Here is a 23,073-nt window from a genome sequence, read left to right on the forward strand (position 1 = left end):
TTGAAGTGGAACTGTAGGCCTTTTATCCCACACTTATCCCTTGAAGGACTTGTCGTATGTGAGGTATCTCAAACAACTGAAAATGAACTTCTGCTTTTTCCATTCTTCATCAGCTTGTCTGTATTCTGCATTCTGCTGAGGATGAGTCACCTGATCTGCTTATTGTCAGAAGTATTAGAATTCATTATTAGAGTAGTATGATAGTACACTAACATTTTAATGTAGGTCTATGATCAAGAATAAATGCTACTGACCTTATTCCACCTAGAAATTCTGTTCCCTTCTTGTGTTTTAGAAGTTCACTTTTTTTCTTATCTTCAAGCCCAGATCTTTGTTTTCTAGCCAAAGAAACAGAAGGTAATTGATTTTTTGGTTACAAAGTCCACAGCCCAAACTTAAGAAATGTATTTTCTGCTGCTTCTACACCAAATGACTTTATGTAGATTCAGTGATTTTTAGTTCTCTACGAAGATGAGTCTTCACCCTTCTGAAGTATTTAGTGATTTATAGTAAAATCAGTAAATTACCTGTCCTTCACACAAACACACATAACATTTTATTTAAAACTTAAACCTTAAAAACTGAGTATATGATATTCTAGTATACTTACATTGTAGATATTGTAAGCAAGATTTTTATTTCTTTTTAAAACATATATTTGAATGCAAGTGTAAATGAAACCGAGAAACCTCTTTAGCTATGTTTGAAGAAGAGAGAGAACAGATGTTAAGAATTATCAGTAGAAATTGCTGCTAAGTTAATTTCTTTTTCTAAAGATGAGCTATACAAAGCTGCATTTTGAAGACTGCTCGTTTCACTGTTTCAGACAGACAACTTTTCTGTACAGAGAAATCTTCAAACTCTATATTGTTTTAATGTATTTTTTTTTCCTACTTTTATGGGGAAAATATAGTAGCAGCCAGATTTCCACTCTTTTTTCTCACTTTGTTTTATCCTTTTAACATGTTGATTTCCTCTTAAAATAGTATTGATATGCTCCTAAATTCCCCAGCAAACCCACATGCAAAAGATTCTCCTCAATGTTGAATTAAATGAAAGAACATACTATGTTGAACTGACTCTGAATTAAATAAATAAATGAGTTTAAGCAAATACACATCTGTTTAATTGGTGGTAATGAATCCTCATCTACATTCCTTATGAGGTATTTGAATAACAATCTGATCACCAAAGGGAGATATAAATGGTATTTCAGAGTGTACAGAGTTGCCTTGAATTGGTTAAGTGATTTTTCTGTCAATTAGCTCCCATTCTGTTTTAACATGTTTGACTAGATAATTTTTTTAAGTTGAAAAATATGTCTGCATTATGATAATGAGAAAACATATAATCAGTTATTTCTAGTCCAGTTTTTGCCTTATTGATTATATTTTGTGGTATTTTTAGACTTTTTTTCTAATACTATTTAGTGTAGACTGTTAAATAGTAAAAGTAACTTTTTAGGTGGAAATTGCTAAAGGGTGTTAATTCCCAAAGAAGTATCAGTCACAGCAGAGCAGAACTTGACTGACATTAAGGGATGACTTCCACTTGCACATTTAAGAGCAACTTTTACTGAACATTTGAAATTTAATCTCTAGAAGTCCGTATGAGAGACACTATACTTAATGGATCTCCTACATCTCATATTTCAAGTAATGTTTAAGGATATCTAAGAAAGTATAAAAATTGTTTTTTTATGTATGTGTATACATGTGTGAGCAATAAGGCTTCAGAAACATCATCAAATTATTTAGTGAAAGTAGTGTACTTATTGCTTCAGACTCTAATAATGCTTGCATATACACTAACTTTACTACACTTTCTTTTCTCCTGCTCACTGTGACAGCTAGCACTGATAAGCACAGCTCATCTTCCAGAGAAGGTAAAAGGTTTTCAGTGCTCTCAATACCGCTGAGGGGCTGGGAGTGAGCGAGAGAGCAAGTGACTGTGTGGTGCTTAGCTGTTGGCTGGTGTCAGCCCACTACTTTAAGATAAAGATATTTCTTGAAGAAGCAATCATTCCAGGGTGATAATTGCTGGGTATCTACAACTTTCTATGGACTCTTGTTTCCTTTGCTGTAAATAAGAAGAGTTGTATCTTGAAAGGCTTAAAATTAAGTTTTACACAACAAGAGAGATAGTTTGCTGTGTTACTGATGCCCTACAGAAAACTCATATTGAAAATGTTTCCTCTTTCAGGCACCAGAGATGAAAAGTGACAGCTGAAGCCCTTTTTCATACAGCATATTTTTGTAGGTTGTTGAGTTTATTAGAGAAACTTTACATCAGTAGAAGAGCTTAATATCTATCACCTAAAATGCATAGTCTTCTCGGGTATGGGGGAAGAAATGCAAATTTCACTCTTCACTATGTTTCCAGGTCGAAGGTTATTGCTGGAGGATAAACCATTTTTCACTATGTCGTTTCACCTTGTTTAATTGATTTGAATTTAAATTTATATTCTGTGTTAAATAATGAACCATGTATTAATAATTAAGAAGCTTCAGTACAAATGTGAAGCAGTTAATTAAATATTAAATAAAGCACATTGTATTATCCAGTATTGTAATCAATACAGTAGATTTTAGGCTATTCATTTTATATGGTCATTATACTTTATGAATTATGGTTAAAATTCTCATTGATAACACAATATACACTTCATAGGCCAAGAAACATGCATCCTTTGCAAATTACCATATTTGTTTTCCCATAATTAGCAACAAAACATGGACAGCAAAGGTGAATACAGTTGGACACTTGAAGTAGTAAGGGTCAGTGCCATGTATTCTACAACTCTGTCACACCCGTGTTCATTAGGCTGAAACAGAAGAGGTTGCAGGGAGCTTGGGGTGTTTTTGATGAAATCTCTTCCTGTGGAAAACAGCAATTATTGAAACTGAACTTTTTATGGGAGCATTGCTTTTAGACCATTTCTTGGTTTTGATTAATACAAGATTGAAATTCTAGTCAGAATAACAATAGGAGATGACTTAATCAAAAATTAATGTGCTTTATTTATATGGCTATTATTTGTGAAGGAAAGATTCACTTCATTTCACAAGCATAGTTAATGATATAGGAATTACCATATGCTATCTCTTTTGCCCTGATACTTCCTCCATTCCTTGTCTTCTTCCTCACTAACTTTTCCCAGACATCTTTGATAACGTTTGCTTGACTAATTGAAGCCAGGTGCAAAGTACTCACACCTCCTACCATTGGGATTTTATAAGAAGCATCATAACTCATGGCAATTTTTAGGATTAAATTTGGATTAAAACCATGGCTGTTAGGATGTAAACTGTGTTCACTGGAATGGAAGCAGAGCTTATTCTTGCAAGATATCCAGTAAAATCTGGCAAACCCAGGTAGCACATGAAAATGTGTGATTTCCTGCATGCCTGTTGATTCTTCGGTTAGAACATCTGGAGGATCAATCTTCTTCTAAGTATGATTTCTCACAAGCAAGGCAAGCTCTATACCCACAGCTGAAAACTAAAGGAAGTGATGTGTCCTACTTGTTCATTGAATAAAAAGGTTCCAAGGCTAGAACTTAAGTAACTCTTCTAGGTTTTTAATTTATTGAGACATGTACAAGAAATAAAATATTCATAGGAAACTTCTCCCAGAGGCATTTTATTATTAAACCAAAAAAAGTAGAGTATATTATAGCAGCAGTTATTTAGGGTTTCTACATTCAAGTTTCTTCCTCCTGACCTTATTAAAGTAACCCAGTTTACACTAACAACTATTCTCCCCTCCTTTTTTTATTGTTAATATCATTTCTATTCTCCTCATATAGTGGAGACTGCTAAATGATGTTACTCAAGTGGCCACTTTTGGTCACCAGGGTAATTCTGGACTATAATTTCCCTATATTATGCTCAAATTCCTGCTTAGATTTAGTACCACATTTAGTAAATACACATGGGCAAAAAATGGGGGGGACATGACCCATTCCTTAGGAGCTATTGGCTGAGATGAGTAGTATAAGGTTGTCATCTTCATTACTCTGGTGGGTTCCTGCTGAGCAGAGAGCACTGAAAGTGCGATGGGAGCTGTTTAATACGAAACGCTTCAGTAAATGAGAGGCACTTCTGGATGCTGACAGAATAGCATTGGCACTGCAAGCCATGTATTCATATACGTGCTGTGTTGTGAAAATATGAAAAATAGCTCAGCAATAGCATAATTATGGGCAATTTGCTTAATTGCTTGCTAATTGTTGCTTGCTTTATTATGAAACAAGAGTGCTCTAAATGTAACACTGGATGGTTTGCATCCAAAATGTGTCAAATTCAATACTGGCTTTTCATTAAGACTTCAGCTACATGGCTTTAAAATTCAAGCACTCTATATTCTGTGTTTTAAGTTGTTTTCTTATTTTTTAAAAAATTGTTTTTGAAATTCTCTTTGCACAATTTATAAGCTCCTAAACCTACATCAATACAGTGCAGTCTGACAGTTTTTGAACTTCTAATGCATCTGAGTACTATGCTAATTAATACATTTACAAATGTCTTTTGATCATTATTACACTTGTGGATAAAGGTGGAGATGTTTTAAGGCTTCTCCAGGAGCTCATGTTTGTGATTGTTCAGCTCTTAGGAATGCACATCTCCCTTTTAACACATGCATTCATATTTTTTTTTTTAAGTTATATGTGAAATTCTCAAAGTTTGACCTAAACTTCTGGAAAAACTATTCTCTTCTGTTTTGACCAAGATGTCCTTCTTTGAGCAGAAGGTGAAACCACTCATCTTCAAAAGTCCCTTCTAGCCTCAGTCTTCGTGTGATTCTGTGACACAAGTGATAACTTCTGTGGCAGACTGAGAAAAGAGCCAACCCTCTTGATGTTGTATTAGTAGTACTTCTCCGTTTTGGGGGTGCAGGGGAGGGCATAGGGGTAGGAAAGAAAGTGTATCATGTATACACCAAGTATATGCTTCAATGATCTTAAAGGTCTTTTCCAACCTAAATGATTCTATGATTCTAACTTTCCAACATTCTGAGACTGTTGATAACACAGTCGTGCTAACAGGCTGTCTTCCTCTGAGAATCCTCTATGAGAAGTAAAACTGGAACATAATATTAAGCTGGAAATGCCAGAGTAGGCAGTACTGTGCCACATATTTTGTAGACTGAGAGGGAGAGTAGCATTGCAGATTTCTTCAGCTTTCATCCCCCAAAAGCAAAGATAATAACCAACATTTTCATTTACTATCTATAAAATCCTAAACAGATTTTATAACCACAGAAAGACTGTAACCAAAACAAACAGGAATAAAATATCAAATAGTATTTTAAAATAATTGTTTTGACTGAAGGACCACTACCTGGCAAGGTTGGAATTCCGTGTTTTCTTAAGTGAAAGTAAATATTCTTACTGAAAACTGCTTTGACCTATAAATGATAAAGATTGTGGAACAATGAAGAAAGTCTTAACTATTGTGCTTTTAGTTTTGTTTGACAGTTCTGATCTAAACATTTCAGAAGAGCTGACAGATACATTCTTTAAAAATGTTCTTAGTTCTGAGGCAGACAATTTAAAAAAATAGTTTAATTCCTAAAACAATCTGGAGTTCAAATCAAAGTGGTGAACTCACATGTGCATGAGTGTGATCTATTCTATGAATTAAAAATTCTCTTTCATATTACTTGTATATGATGGTTGAAGAGTCTCCATGTAGTATGAAAAAAAAACAAAAATTAAGGGTTTATTACTGAGTGAAGTAAGAAATGAGGTAGACTGGTAAGAGTTTGATGGAATGTATTGTTTATTCATAATACATGAGGGGATATGTACACTTCTATTTCCATCTAGAAACCAGTCATATCTTATCTGAGAAGATGTTACTAGATACTGAATTTCAGTAGCGAAAACCATCATTTCTTCTGAAAATATTCAGAGGCAGCAGGAACCTTCTTTTACTTGATTAGTAGAGGCAGATGTCACAGATGTTTCCTACCACTGAGTACTTATCGGACTATGCAGAATAATTGCCTACATTAGTAATTCCAAATGAGAGATAAGGTCTCCGAAAATTTTATTTTCACCCACATTTAGCAATGACTTGCAAAGATGCAAAAAAGAAGGAAGCCTAAAGAGTAGCAGCTAGAAAATGCCATGGTCAATTTATACAGCCTCTGATAAATGGCCACTGGAGCACTGAACTTTACACTCACCCAGCTGTGTGGCTTGAATTCCTCCTCAGCTGATCCTCTGGGATGCTCGGCTGAGCCAGCCAGAGAATCCTTTGTTCGAAGTAGGCAGCAAGTGGTGGAGGGGAAGCCAGGCAGGGTGCTGAGGACAACATCTCAGTGTTAGTGACAGTGATCTCTTTGCATGTTAGGTCTGTAACAGAGTATTTGGAAATCAGCTGCATTGTATTATAAGTTGGCACCACTAGTATAATACATTGCTGACATAAAGCTCTCTTCGCTGATAAAATAGGGAATTGTTAAAAATGTGTTTTTAATAAGTAAAGCATGGTTTAGATGACAGTACAATGCCAGTGCCAAGTAGCTATTTAGAAAGATTTCAGGTGCTAAAGGAGCAGGAGAATGATGATATGTTAGGAAAATAGAGAATTAATTAGACTGACAGAAAGAAGCTACATTTCATGGCCTGGAAGGGCAGGCAGAAAAGATAATGCCTGGTGAATATTCATGCAGGAAATTTCCTGCATTTTGTTCTAGGTTCATTCAAAAACAGATGAATAATGCTTCAACATTCATTTCTATTTCATTGTGCTAAAAACATAGTATTTCACACTGCTGGTTTTATTTATTTTGACTTTATACCAAACAGAAACTGGTTTGCATCCCAATTATTCTTGCTAGTAGTATTCACTACAGCAGATTTCTTGATGAGATTTTTCTAAGTTTCCTTTAAAAGCACATATTGAGGACCCTGCCTGCTTCACACTATATTAGTTGTAACAACCTTAGTTAATTTGGTTTCCTACAGAATAGCCAGTCTCATAAAGATTACCTCAAGGTTGCAGTAATGCTATGGCCTATACACAGGTGATTTGGATTTAAAAAACCCACATGACTGTGATTTTTTTTTTTTTTTTAATATGTACTCCTTTCGAAGTTATTCTAAAGGTTAAGGTCATCACTGTTTTTTTTTTATTTTTTATGAGTGCAGTATATTATAAAAAAAACTTTGACTATTACCATTGAAAAAAAAAAATTGAGTCAGACATCATACAGAAAAGTACATGTATTTGCTAAATACTTTTTATTTCCTGTTCTGCAATACTGCAGAGGTGCTCAGCAGTAAAGGGTCTTTTCAAAGTTAAGGAAAACAGTATATTTTACATGTTATTAGTCATAAGCAGTGATTAAAAACATACTCTGACAATCAAGATTATGTATACCAAATACCAACACTGAAAGAATGATGATGACTGCTACAAAAGCTGTATCTTCTAAACAATCCTGCATTGGCAGATGTTTGTATAACAAAACTCCAACTCAGAGCCAAAATAATTTGTATTCATAACTTATGATTATGCCCAGGTTTGTTATAAAGTTTTTGTTATTTTCTTGATAAAACTAGAAATCAGATAAAAATATCTCTTTATTAACAGAATAAACAAGACTGTCATTCTGACAGTGTTCTTATTCTTAGCATGGTAACAAGTTCCAAGTCTATAGGTAGTCTGGCAACACATGGCACTAAATTACTGTCCTACTGATCTGTTGAGATGATGTAGAGAATGTTTTGTAAGTGACCTTTTATTTCTGCAGTTGCCTTGTCTAAAGATTAAATGTTAAGTTTTTATTGCCAAATGCTTATTTTGATGGTTTGGCTTTGTTTACTTTTTGAAGTTTGAGAGAGATAGTGCAATGTAAGTATTGCAACCACTTGCTGTGAAGGACTAAAAATGCATTAGTATTATTTCCAAATAAATAGTTGTGTATTTTTCGGTTTAACAGAATTAATAGCATTTTAAGAGTGATTAGAAAGTCTGAGATAAAAAGAAATGCTGAGGTACTGAGTATAAAAAAGTTTTTTTTAATAAATACAAAAAAGATCAGTTTCTGTATAAAATAGGGATAATTCTGCCAAGGTTGTACCTGATTTCAATGAATTGCCTTGATCAGAAGAGAAGCAAACCTGGATTATTAAAGAGCTTAGCAAGACTTTTATATACTCAAATTTATGTCTCTAATAGAAGATAGTAGGACACAGAAAGATTAGTCTAATCTACCAGTACTAACTTTTTGCAGGAACTGTTGCCTCTCCTGAATTATTTCCATATTTATGTCTCGTACTGCCCATCAAAACTGGATTAATATTTCAACAGCAAGGTGCCACAGCTTTGTCAGGATTACATTGAAAAATACTGAGACAAAATGACTGAAGACATGTTGAAATGGCAGTAATAAGGCAAAATATCATTTATAAACAATCATTTCTATAACTGGCACCTACTCATAGAACGTACTTAAGGAGAAATAATCAAGAATATAGTATTCATGATGCGACAAGCAACCAGTTGTCTACTTAAAATGTGGTAGATTTTAAAAAGATGTATCCTGTATTTTGGACAGCAGTATTATGTATTTCAGTGCCTGAAGGAAAAACTTAATTCATTTGTATTGAGATGTAACATGGAAATATGTATTTGTGCTTTGTAGTTTTACCCATATTTCAACATGCAAAGTATTTATTAAAGCAGAAATGCGGCATGTATTTAAACATAAAACTCAGAGGGTTGTAGGCTCCTACTCAGAACACACATTACAATAAGTAATTACTAGCGGCATACTTTCTCCAGTGGTTAGGAGCCAGAATCCAATTTTAAATGTTATTTTCATGAAGACAGGTATTAAAAATAAGTATGTATCTTTCATTGGAAAATTTTGTGGAGACAGCACAGTGAAATATCTAATCATATGCTCTTCTTTGCTCCTCGATGTATTTAAACCATGTATACAGCAAGAGAATATAAAATTAACACATATAATATGAAAACTTTTTCAATGAATGATTTGTAGAAGATTAATTCTTTTAGTTTGAATTTACACAACATGGCAAAGCCACAGTTTAAATGAAACTGATCAAGACTGTTTATGTATTGCAACTTACGTCTTTCAGATTTAGTAGTTTACTTTGCCTTTGAACAAATTATAATTTCTATAATCCTTTTTCAAGATCACAAACCTTGCATCTAGTGAAGAAATCTGGTTCAATTGCTAGTAAACTACAGAGGTTACATCTTCTTTTGCTACTGTCCTTGGATTTTTCAAGGTTTCCAGTATTGAATGCATGGAGAAATCAATTCTCTTTAATATAGCTGTTATACTGCCTTTTTATTAAAAGATGAGTACATCTTTGAAGCCAATGTACCATGTTTGGCTATGTGTCCAAATTAATTTGCTTAGCCTTAAGCAGAGCAAAAGAATCCAAAAATCCAGTTTTAAGAGAACATTCAAAAAATTCCTGATTTTAATATTTATATTTTTCCAATTGTTTGTATGCAAATATACAGAATTATGGTATTAGATTCTTATAAAGCTTTTATCTTTATTACACAAATGACAATTTCAAAAAATGAAAAGGTCATTGCAAGTAGACTATACAAGGGCTTTAGTAACATAGTTGTAATGATGGTATCATCTGTTCATTAAACATTAACATTTTTCTGATGATAGCCAATGACAACACTGTGGGCCCCAAACTTGCAAACTTCTAAACCTTCGCTTAAGTTGTATGCCTGGAGGTATTTTCTTTCCAAACTGTGACCGTTATTGTAGAATTGGGATTGCTTTGTTAACCTTGACTCCTTGGGCACATCAGTCTTAGGACCTCTGATAACGTCTTGTCTTTTTCCATCCTTCCAGCTATTGAAGTAAATCTCCAGAAAGCCCTGGCTGAAGCCTCTGAAACCTGCACACAGGAGTGTCTCATCCTAGGCCATTCTGACAACTGCTGGATGCCACCTTCTTTGACACAGTATCAGCAGTCCAACACGCCTTTGCCATCGTTTGGCTTCCAGCAAGGCTGGGGCCGAGGAGCCAGGCCGGAGGGACGGCACACTCTCGGGAGGCCCCTTCCAAAGGACGACACTGACAAAGGCCAGGGTGGGCCCAGGCCCCAGTTCTACAACACCTGCGAAAGACATTGTGCCAGCGAAGACCCTGTCAAAGTCATTCCTCTGGCAAACTTCGCTGCGTCCCACCAGGCACCGGTGTCTGGGAGTAGCACTATGTTTATACACGAGCACCAGCTATAAATGCATATCTGACAAATCCATTATTTCAGGCTTTAAGTGTGACTGTATATAGTCACAGCCTAACACTGTTCTTAGTGAGTATACAAACTTGTTAGGCTTGTGAATACTTATGTATATAGAATCCTAAATTTGAAATTGAAAAGCTAAATCCTTAGGACTTACATAAAATAAATTTACCATAGTTCTTGGTAAAATCCACAAAATGGAGAAGAAAACCCACAAACCAGAAACTATCAAAATTAAAACACAAAATCCTGTTCATTTTCTTATACAGGCCATATAGTGCAAAAATCTGCCAGCAGTTCTTCCTCCCTGTTGAAATCAATTTCTTAGTACACTTTGGGGAATATTACAGTCTAAATATAGCTTACTCAAATTTTTCTTTGTCATTATAATTTATAGCATATTCATAGATTTCATCTTCCATTTGCTTAGCAATAGAGATCAAGCAGGCAATTTCTCATTTGATTACCTTACATAATAGAATGAACAAGATCCTAAAATCTAACTCCTAAGAAGGATGATATATATTTCCACCAAAATTTATCTTTTACCTAATTAAGAAGGAAAATATACTTAAAGACATGACAACTGCTTTTGATTTTAATTTTTACTGGCTCAATCTACAGGCTTTTATTCTTTGAAAGAATGCAATAGGTGAAATAGAAAGCTCCCAACTAGGCTTTTCTGTGTGAAATAAACACCATGACAATGATAGGATGTGCAAGATCAAAACTGGAAAAAAAAAATTATAAATAACTTTTTTTAATTTCCAAGATTTTCCTTTTTTCAGTTATGCAAGCAACAATATGATACATATTATGTTTTTCAAACCATAAGTCTATTTCAATTTTTTTGTTTGTTTGTTTTTTTCATATTGCAGAGCTTGCTTTGGCTACTGTTCCTGTTGAAAATTACATGGGCACTGCTGAAAACAGTGGGAAAATGGGGTAGCTTTTTTGGCTGATGTGATGTCTTGGCTGCAAGCTACTGGTGTTTAAAAGAATATTATAGTGATATATATGGGTTTTTTTCTTACAGCTATATTCATCTATTGTAAGTATTCAGTAAAAGGTTAGCTATAATATTAGTTACTTCACCACAAACGTATTAGATGAAGGAGTACTCGTCATTGTGGCTTAGTTTATTAGAGAATGACTGACAGTTCTCAGCAAAGAAAGAAGAATCTAGTTAGTGAAAGCTGGACAAATGTAATCATAAACACACCCCAATCATATTATTTCAGAAAGTCTCAAGATGATTCTCATTAAAGACAAGGGATTTTTTTTTAGTCTTCTATGTACTGGAAGATATATTCTTTATAGTGGCAGAAAAAAGCTAGTAAACTCTATAGTGGATAAAAAGGACGTTCCTTTCCTTGATGAAAAAACACATTTTCCTTCTAGTATTTTGTTGCTGTTTAACCATTTAATCATTTATAGTATGTACATACCAAGAAAATTCTTCTTTAAAAAGCTGCATAACTTTGTTTAGTTTTATTGCTACATTAAGTGAGACAATCGAAGTTGTATGGAGGGGAAAAAATACAGTGTGTGAATATTTCCTATGGATAGAATTCTATGTAGGCTTCATATTGTAACTTAAATCTGTAATTTATAAACAAAACTGTGTGTAAAAATGCTGTAATATTAGCTGCTTGTAAAATTTACAAAAATTCAAGTTGTTGAGGGTTTCCAATGAATGCTAAAAGAGCTTCTCTTATGTGCCCAGCAGGTATAAGTAGCTTTATATATTGCTGTCCCCACTGTAAATCTATTCAAATCACATTTAGATTTTATGTGCAAAATAAAAGAAGCTTCACTTTTAACCTACTGATAGGGTTTAATTAATGAACATCAGATTATCTAATGATGTACTTTTTTTTTTTTTTTAATGTAGTTTTCAATAACGTTTAGAAAAGATGTGGGACACTGGCTTCCAGTTGCATGTAAATCCTGGAAAAAAATAATAATCCTTTGGGTACTGACACACAATAGCTGACACAACTCATTTCCAATTCCAGGACAATTAAAAATTTGACAAATTAATTCATACCTAATATATACAAAGCCCATTGTGGTTTGCTCTGGAGACATCATGATGAGAAAATTCAGCAGTCCTTGTCAGGCATACACAAAAAAAAGCTTATCTGTAGTTTACACAGATTTAACAAACATATTAATTGTGCAAATTTAGAAAATGCTGACAGCTAATGCTTCCTATTGTAAGCAGAGGACTTTAGTTTTTATTACAGAGGGCTGCCATACCAAATGTTTACAGATTTGGCAGCTGCACTGGAAAACTCTAATTTTTTTGCCTGCAACATTTCCTTTCTGGCTGAAAATTGTAACTGAAATTTCTTGGCAAAGAATTATTTCTACAAGTTCAGGTTTTTCACAGGAAAAGTTGAAGGAACTAGAATTAGTGGCTTTTCATAAGTAGGGGAAAAAAAACAACAAACTTCACATTTGAATGTTTAAGGGTTTGTGTTTTTTTTTTTTTCCTCTAAGGTACAGAAGCAATTAACCATCTCTCTTTCTCTTGAAAACAAACAAAAAATCAACAAAACACCAAAACCAAACAACAAAAATCTGTTTAAACTAAAAACACTGTGAAGATTAATCTGATTATAGGAAGTATTAAATGTTATATCCATGAAATCATGTTGTGATATTCTAAAATTCTGTCAACAAGATACAGAACAATTAATTGTAAATACATGTTGTATCAGGAGTTAAATGGTTCCCTCATTTTTATATATTACATCTCTAATATATAAAATTATGCATTCAAGGCAACATTTTGAGTGGCATGTCAGTATCCAGAGGAATAATATTACTAGAGACTCTTCACACATCTTGTCATATATATAAATAATTTATCTAGTACATAGACTGTATATTTTTGTGTAATTTTTTTTTAGTCATTTAACTTATTTTATCTTACTTGTGTGAATTTGTGGAGAAAACAATCCTATATACAATATGCAGTAAAATGGTAGTTACATGATTAGATTTGTTTCATACAGTGTAACATTAAAGGAAAACCTTTGCCTTCAAAGTATTGTGTCACACAGTCTAGCCTAGATTATTAGTCCCCCACATGCCCCCTAGGCTCAGTACATGCTTGTTGCACTACTAAGTATTGCATCAGAGTTACAGTTAGTGGTGGCAGAAAGAAAGGTACTTCTTTCCATATTGTAAAGCAATCAATTATAAAAAAAAAAAAACAAAACAAAAAAAAAACAAACAAACAAAAAAACCCTAAAAAAAAAAAAACCAAACTTAAAAAAAGAACTGAAGTCGAACTGTTTGAAGTAAAATATGATATTTGTTTTCCTAAACTGTGCTGAATTCTGAAGTGTAACTTAATTCTAAAGAAAGAATAATTAGGCATGTCTGCTTAGCCAGACAGAGACTGCTGAGCACCTGCTCTCTCTGGGCTGTGAGCTGGCCGGATGCAGGTCATTTAGCTAATTATCATGGCAATGAGCCCATGCTAATAGGACCTGAGGGTTTATGAATGTTAGCATGACAGCCAGCTTGACATAACATTAGTTATGTGGTTCTGAATCCAGCCAGGCCTTTTTGCTTGGCGTAGGGCTGGAGGAGAGCAGCCGCTTTGTATCAGATATCTATGACCCCAGTGTGTATAGATCTGTTTGGGTTTTTGTAAGAGAAGTGAAAGTTTGCTCTGTTGTATTCTGAGCAAGCTGTAATTGAGTGTGGAACCCCATCAGCCCTGAGCAACCATTATTACCCTGCTTCCAGCGTGGTCAAGCCAAAGACAGTAGACCTAAATAGTTTCTAGTCAGTAATGGTTGATTAGCTCAAGGTTGTTTGATTCAAGCTTATTAAGTTTGAGTTTTTAAAGCTTGAAAATTTACAATTAGCTTTGTTTGCTTAAGTTTTGCTTTTGCAGCTTCAATACCAATCCTCAGTAAATGATTATCAGTTAAATGACTGCAGTGCAGTTAGCTATCATTATTTAACTGGATAAATAAAAAGGAAGGGATTGGTTTGTGTGGACACAAAGTAAAGTTGAAGGCAAAGATTTTATTTGGTATACATAGGAAAATTGTGTATAACTTATGTTATCCCTAGTGAAGAAAGAGATTGACGATTTCTTGTAAATATTTGAGTTTGTAATTCTGGGAAATCTCCCTGCTCTATGGCATACTACAGGATCTGAGAGTGAGCAGTGTATGTCTGTGTATTGAAACAGCCCTAAGCACACTTTACAAATCATGCAGTTGGACATCATATATTGCAGTCCAGCAGCATTTAAAGTCCAGTAAATTTGCAGTAGTTCTATTTCAGGTTTCTGTACAGCATGTTGTCTTGTTAATTACAATACTTATTAATAAACTAGATCCACAAAAGCAGTTTTCTCCTTTGCACTGTTTTCTTTGTGTTTATGAAATACAAGGATTTTTAAAGTATTCCTCCAGCTTCTCTCTTCTTTTAAAGTATTCCTCTTCTCTCCCATTTCCAGCTTTCTAAAACTCATTTCTCTGTCAAGCCCCAAACTGTCAGAAAGTCAAGAAAATTTAACTTAATTTGCAGTCGTTTCATGCAGTTTAGTAGGCTTTTGGTACACAGTAGAAATATTCAGAAACAATTTGTACAGCAATCTAGCTTTATATTATCATAAATATCTTCTATTTATGTGTCACTTCTCATATCAAGCTCCCTCCTTCTACTATGCCTCTGATACACTTACTTATAGAAAATCATTATGAGCTGGAGGCAGGGGTATTTATGGGTTTTGTTTCATTAGAAAATAAGCTGTTTCTAATTGAGAGAACATGGTTAACAAGTTGTTCTTGAGCTAAAGGGATTATCATCTCACCCTGAATATGATATAAAGAAATAACTGTCAAATGAAACAATATTTTATGCATTGTTCTATATTATTTAAGTCCATATTTAAAAAGCAACTCTTTTGATAGCTGTCCTGACACTAAGGCAGTAATATCTTTTTCTCTGACACAGTTATGACTTTGCAAGCATAGCTTTCTTGTCTGCGGGATCTTTTCAAGCAGGAAACTAATATTTCTTTTGGCATCAAAACTGTACACAAGTATATTCCTTTGCTGACAATAACTGTTGAAACATTAGTTGTTATTCTAAAGGCTGTATTCAGTCTACAGATTAAAAAAAGAAAAAGAGGCTAAAAACTTCTGGACATGAAGAGTTTCCCTGGTTTGGATGGTTAATTCTTAAGCTGGTCTCAGTAATATTTTGAAGGGCAACCTCAGGAGGCAAATGAAACTGTGGAATTTCACAGAGATCTGATAAACCAGAATAGCAGAGCAAGGCAGAACTATGTAATATCTGAAGATGTGCATAATTTTAGCATTGGTGTCACTGTGTATGACTGCAGGGGGATTGCAGAAGTAATGTTCCCTGGAAGTAATATTTTTGCTTTCCTCCCTGTGGGCACAAGGAGTACCTGGAGCACTTCTCTGGGCATGCTGGAAATACTTGAATCCCAGGTATTTGCCATGTAGCTCTATACAGCACAATATCTTCACCAAAGCAGTGCAGCCCTGAGGGACTACATCGCTTAACCTGTAAGATGGACTCCACGACCTTCCGCTAGGTAACTTGTGGTGAGGTAACGCCTTGTTAGAATGTACACATAAATTTATTTAAATAACATATATTTACCAATAGCAGGCATTTTTGAAGATATGCGGTCCATATGATTATTTAGCATTCTTGTCTTTTCTTCAGGTTTCTTCCAGGTGCAACCTGAGGGCTGAGCTGTAGTTTGATTGAGCAGCAGCTATTCTGCTCCACCTCAGAAGTGTTACATATCAAACAGGAGAAGGAAATGAGCAAGGTACTTTCTACAGCAAATAGAAGACAGCTCTGCTCCCTTGTGTGGTGGTGAAAGTCGTGTTTTAAGAAGGTACATATGGACTCCACTTTCAAAAAACATGTTTTTCCAAGATATAATCTTTTTGTCCTTGTCCTGGCATTCATGATCCTGTATGAAAATATATAATGTATGATAACTACAATGAAACTAATGATTTCCATTTTTATTTTGATTATTTTAGTGATTTAGAGGTCTTTGGATGGTGCTATTTTCACGCTTAAAACTAAAGCTCTAAAAGTAAATGCATGTATGATGTCTTCATATTTAATTCAAAGCAATTCAATGCAGAAACTTAAATCTGTAGGTCCATGCTTTCTGGATAGTTTTTAAATAAGAAATTGATGCTACCTCTTCTTACACCTTTTTTTTTTCCACTAGGATTAACAAGTCTGTATTTATAAAAAAGAAAGTTAGCATGTACACCTATCAAAGAGACAGATAAATGAAATGCCTGGAAGCACTGTACTAGACTTCAACCCATAGCTTTAAGCTACCAGCTGTGATGTGTTCTAGAGCAGATGAGTAGGATGTGCAAAGAAAAAGACATTTTCTAAGGCACTGAAATATAGTTGTTCATTGCTACTGCAGCTGTTATGTATGTAGTAAAAGAGTTGATTAACATAATGAGATTAAACTAAGAGAAACTGCTTTTAACATGTACTTAGCTTCAGTTGTTGTTTAGTTATCAGAAATGATAAAAGGCTGTATCCAAAAGCTTGTCTAAACTTTCCAAATGTCAGCTGTTCTATAAAAGATGTAGTATTGCTTCTCAGCTGTGTAGATCAAGCTTCAATTTACAAGTGTATGGAACTACAGTAAGACAATGTATAGTTTCAGGAGACTGAACAGAGAAAAGTTAAAATCAGTCTGAACAATGAAGTAAGAGGGGTGGGTGGGTGGGAGGGAAAAAGGTGAATGCTTTAGCAAAAATGCTATAAAGACTCAGGGAAGCAGGTAAAATGGGTGACTTTTCCAGCTAACAGATATACTAAGATTCAGTGTGTTGCCTGCAGACTTGCAGTGCAATGCTAATTTTATTTGTTATAATTTTGTAGATATGTAAAATTTTTGTTTTGCAGATACATGTCTGTTAAAGTCATCATAATCAAGATCTGTAATTGCAAAGAAGGCATACTTGGAATTTTACTTTTTAGGCTTATTTTAAAAGGCCCTTGTACCAGGTAGGCCAACAAGCTAATGTCTAGTAAATATAAAGGGACTCTTCCTGTTGCTGTGCAAGAGCTAATGTTTTCAAGTGATTCTAACTAGACGGACCAGAATGGGCCATAATGGTTTAAAAACTAAATTTAAATGAGAAAATAAAGATGTGTAATCAATCTACATGTAAATATACACACTCTCAATTTAATTTTCTTTGTTTTCAAAGTTCATCTATGTACAAGAGACAAATGTCATCCCTGAGCGTCACACCAATTACTATTTATAATCTAAAAATATTCATTATATTATGTAAGTGTGCACAAAGTCAAAGCCGCCTGTCTTGGCAGATACAAGTTGCTGTTTGTTTATTTTAATTGCAGTGGAGACATTTAGCACTGTGCCTGCCTGGTAGCACAGGAAATGTAATACGAGACCTTGACATCTAAAAAGATTAGACTGTCTGAGCTGACTGGCTCATAAAAGCAACACTGAGGAAATTGGCAAAGAAAACATGTCTCTGAAATTCTAAACAAGTATTTTAAATGCAGAAAAATAATCTAAAGAGTTGTATTTGCAGCTTATATGCTGCAAATAATGTGCTGCACAGCTATATCCATATAAAAGTAAAATTTTCACAGTGAAGAATGGTAAGAAAGCCCTTTTGTTAGCTGAATTCACTCTCTTGTAATGATTACACACAATCTACTTGGATTTTTAAATACTTTTTATCAGATTTCAGCCTACTGAATCATAAATGTATTTTTGTCAGTGTATTACTACTGAATATTAAAGAAAATATCAATTTTTCCAGCCCAAAAGCTGTTACTTCAGTCTACAAAAGGCAGTTATTGAAGCCTATTACTGTTTTGGAAATGTTTGTCTGAAATTCCCTCAAAATATGCTACTAAAATACACAGAAAGGACCAGGAAAACACTAATATTGAAGATTTATGTTTTAAAATTTTACTGAATTTCTACATAAATGTTTCACAGGATATATGAAATGTAATGAAAATTCAGGAATGTTAAAGTTTACTCTAATCATAACATCTGATGTGAGTACTTCAACCTAATTACAATGAAAGTAAATTTAGACTGTAAGCTGAATAGAAACAAACGTATAAATATATATGCACATTTGCCTATTACATATTGGAATCAAAAATAATTCTTCCTATGTACTTCTAATTGAACACAATAGCCAAGGACAGATTCATCAGTCTTAAAATTAAGGAGGTGTTTTGTCAAAATTAATTGTTCTAAAACACCTCTAAGCTGGGTATTGGGGAAAAGGTGCTTGCAGGGGTAATTCCTTCAGTTTTCAGAATGTTTATGTGCCCAGCTGATGACGGAAGAAAGCTAGAGAATTAAGAATACATATCTGCCTTTCAGATGGCTAAAATAAAACAAATCCAAAACCTATTATTTGCATAAAAGATTATTCTATATCCTATGTATGAAAATTAGTGTGATTGGTGGATATCAAATAAAACAAGCCCAACCCCTTTTCTCCCACCAGGCATGACTACTAGCCTCTTCAGAATGGTTTGCCTGCCAGGATGCACCTGGTTGTGTTTTGTCTTTCGTGCCAGTTTCCTGTCAGAGGGGTATAGAGAGGCTGACATTTGATGTATGCAAAAGAACAAAGAATAGGTTTTGCATTAAAGCCAAATTGGCAAATATTTTTGTTTCCTGTGACAAGTTTTGCTTAACTAGCACAAGAGCCAGCCATGCAGAGAAGTGTGCTCCTACAGTGTAAAACAGAATCTATTTAAGAAGGTAGGTACAGTTGCTGGGTTTCCACTTCCCTTTCCTCACTCCCTTGCTAAATGCTGTGCTGGCACATCACTTTCTTTTCTGTGACAAGTCTTTCGGAAAGCTAACAGGGAGCCAACTGTGCTTAGGCATGTGCACCTGTACCATAGAGGAACCAAATGAAAACATTAAATAATGTTTCTCTCTGTGCAGGAGAAACATCAACAGCAAAAAAGTTCTGCAAGAAGCATTGCCACAATGCAGAGAAATTGGTAAATGCTCTTGTCGTTTCATGAAAAAAAAAAACAAAATTTCTGAACTGGGAAGAAGTGTCTTATTTTTATGAGTTTACCTGTTTGCCAAGTGCTTACATCTGAACAACCTGGGGCTGCAACAAACCAAGGAAACAATAATGTCAATGAAATTGCTTTCCCTCAGCTTCAGTTTAACAGTTGATCACCTGAAGGAAGGTCACATGCAGGGAAATAGCACTTCAGTGAGAAGGTCATATTGGGCTGACCTGGGTGGGATCCCCAGGTCCCCTTTACTTTGAAATCTCTTGAAATGCCATCATCCTGTGTCACACAAATCTGACAGTGCCATTTCTAACAGGGAAAGTACTAAAATATGTTTTTCTAGAAATTGTTTCAATATGTAGCATCTCCTTCTATACACATTTCAAACTCCTTCTCACTTAAGTTTCACAAGTTTTTTCCAGCCTGCACCATTAGTTTTGACAGTTTATTACTAATTGTTAGATACTTGCTGGACTGTGTCAATACTACATGTTCTCTACATGGTCAAGAATGAGCTGCCAAAATCCTAAAACTTAATAGCAGCTGCTTTACTCATTACATCTGCCACATGTGCTAGAGCATGTGGCACCAGAATTAGGACTTGTTTGCCAGGTCTGGCAACTTTCTGCTTTCCATAAAAGCCCTCAACTCATGAGATTTCCAGAAGCACCTATTATGTAAGGTCATAGTTGGCTGTAGTTGGAAGCAACTTAAAGTAATGCCAGCTGTAGTAACACCAGCGGTAGAAAGTTTGCAGCACATGCAATGGTGACTTCAGTCTGATTGAAAAGCATCTTTAGTGGTATTCTCTAAGTCAATTCTTAGATAATAAATGACCCAAGAGATAAGATTAAAATGAGAAATGTGCGCAGGCAGTAAAAGTAGGGATGTTGGTATGAAGGAAATTATTAATAATATAAAAGTTACATTTACCTTGTTCTCAGTTAAGCTGGGCATAAATATGCACAGTAATGTAAGTATGAGCTATGTATTTTTTTTTATATTTTTGAATCATCTCCACTCTATCTTCCCCTCAACTTCAGTCTTTCTGTCATAAACCATTTAACTACTCAAAAATACTCCTCTTACTGTGAGTTATTCACCTTTTTCTCAATTTTCTCCCGAATCCTTACAGCTTAGTTGCCTTGCCAGTTACCTTCACTGACCAGATGTGACATAAAAATATAATCGTAACAAATATAAGTTCAAAGTTGTTCTTGTGATTTCAGTACAGAAAGTTAATATCCGGAGTAAGAAAATTTTTCTTTTATATGGCTACATTACAATTCTTACCTTGAAGTGCAGGCACGTGACAAAGTTACTTACTCATTTTGTATTTCACACAGACTTTATAAACTTGATTTGTCATTTTCTTAAATGGGGTTTATGACAGCTGTAGTAACTAAAGGGTTTACAGATTTTTGTGCAGACGAATGTGCCTATTTTTGCTCAGTTTATGAACAATAACTTAAAAAGCCAGAGTTTGTGACTATTGATTCTATAATTCATAGTTTGCATAAAGGATTTAAAATGCAGTAATCAACTGAGTGCTGACCCTCTAGAGAGGCTTTACGTGTTTGGCATAAGTCTAAGAAGTTTGACATAAACAGATGGTAACTATTACTCAGTAAAAAAGCTGAATTAGTCAAGGTTATTGTAACCTTGTCCATTTAAAAAAAAAAAAAACAAAACAAAACAAAACAAAAAACCAACATGTATTTAATGTATTTATTACAGTAGATGGTGTAGTAAAATTACTTTTTAGTCATGAAAAGTGTTAATTTATAGTAGTACTCATACTGTGATAAATTACACGTATTGAAGCAACTATGACAAAGATGGTTTGTACAAATCAATAAGTATTACATAACATACTTCTATCTATAACTGGCACAGTTAAAAAAAGCTGGAGAATGACAAAAGGTCTGGGTATATATCTCTGGATACTAAGACAGATTGTTCCTCTCTGGTCCTTCCATACAACTACCACAATTTCAGCAACAAAAAAAAAGATTTTAGCAAAAATGAAAACAAATTTACCTCTCAATTTCTGTTTAAGGGAGCTTGCATTCTAGAGTAATTTGTGATGCTAGAAATGAAGCTAACAAAACTAACTGAGCCTTCCTAATGTTAATATAATTATCAACAAGTTAAATTAAGAGAAAACAGTTGCATTAATTGTGTGTTCAAGGAAGGCAGTCAATATGGAAACTGTCGACAAAGGACATCGTGGTTTCTAAAGCTATCGTGAAGTTCTAGGGTTTGAATTCTGTAAGAGAATAAAATTAGCACTAAAATTTATACTAACGTGGTAACTTTTACATTCAACTTCTTACACTGTCAGATGTTCCCCTTTGGGCTCTCTATCTAAAAAAATGTATCCTTAAAGGGATGTAAAATATTATTCTACTATTACTAGTTTTAACCTTGTCCTTGTCACATCTTCATATTTTAGGCTAGAACGAAGAGATTATTTTCAAAAAAATAAAGCACACATGAAGGTTTTACTCACAAGGGATAGCAACCTTTTAATTAGTTGTCATTAACTTTCCTACATACTTACCTACATATGTGTCACAGGAGGCTGCACAGGGAGACAGCAACAGCATGACCAATAAGGGATCAGACAAATTCATGGACAACAAACCTATAAGCAGATACTAAAAGGGATGGACAGGGGTACAGCTTCTAACATTGTTAACACAGTGTGGCCACTGGAGGACTGTGGGGGGCCTGGACAACAGAAGATACAATAAGTTCACTTGCTCCTTCTAAGCAGCATGTTCAGCTGCCCCCATCAGAGCCAGAACACAGAGCTGGACACACTTCGGGTCTCACCAAGTAGGGCATTTCTCATGTGTTTGTGCAGTCTGTCAAGGACATCTGGATAATTAACAGTGCTCACAGCTCATTGAGATTAATCATGTCTCCCAGGAGCCACTTCTTTAGTATGTCTGCAGAAATTACCCCTCTTCAGAAGAGTTTCTGCATAAGCAGATGTTTTTAAAAACATTTACTCTTCTTTGAATGCAAGCTTTAAAGTCCTCCGACCTTGCAGCTGTGATTTATTTTTCATTTGCCATAACTAATATTACTACTGGTCCTAGTAATTTTATTTGGCCTTTTCCCACTGCAATTTTCAAACAGTATTTGATAATCCAGAGAAATTTCATATAGTACTTCATAAAAATACTCAGAGTTGTTCTCCAAACACATACTCATCACAGTGAAGGCATGGAATACGATTGGGTCTCTATCATTTATTGTATGGAAAACAGTACTGTAATACTCAAGCATTGCATCATCTGTTCAACCTAGGTTACTCACCCTTTTGCATTATCAAGACTATTTTTCGTCCCTGAGACATAGCAGTTATAATAGGCAATTTTCAAAATGACAGCTTAAGTGGCTCCATGGTTCCATAATATCTATTCAGGAGTCTTGTCTGAATATTTTTTATTGCTTTCTTTAAAAAGCAGCTTGTGAGAATGGTAATACATTATTAATGTTACATGTCATAAAATAAAATAAATACTCACTTTTTGAAGAACCTGATCCACTAATCAAGAGTAAATGAATGCATCTGAATTATTCAAAGGACCTCAAATAGTGCAACTTGTACTCAAATTGAATATTGTGAATAGAATATTCACAATGTAACAAAAAGAATCTCTAGTTGTATTAACTAATCCATTTTCATAACAGGAAATGGGATTTTT

The 23,073-nt window shown here is 34.5% G+C and overlaps 1 protein-coding gene across 2 annotated transcripts in view; it reads left to right on the top strand.

Annotated features, from left to right (window-relative positions):
* Positions 1 to 12,768, top strand: part of PCDH11X (protocadherin 11 X-linked) — a 509,983-nt gene extending 497,215 nt beyond the window's left edge. For both annotated transcript variants that reach the window (XM_032982731.2, XM_032982732.2), the window contains one exon: positions 9,865 to 12,768. In XM_032982731.2, coding sequence (XP_032838622.1) covers positions 9,865 to 10,256 — 392 coding nt within the window. In that variant the 3' untranslated portion in view covers positions 10,257 to 12,768. The remainder of the gene's footprint in view (positions 1 to 9,864) is intronic.
* Positions 12,769 to 23,073: the final 10,305 nt, after the last annotated feature.

Source organism: Tyto alba, unplaced genomic scaffold (genome assembly GCF_018691265.1).
Source record: "Tyto alba isolate M040663 unplaced genomic scaffold, T.alba_DEE_v4.0 Super-Scaffold_5, whole genome shotgun sequence".
NCBI lineage: Eukaryota > Metazoa > Chordata > Aves > Strigiformes > Tytonidae > Tyto > Tyto alba.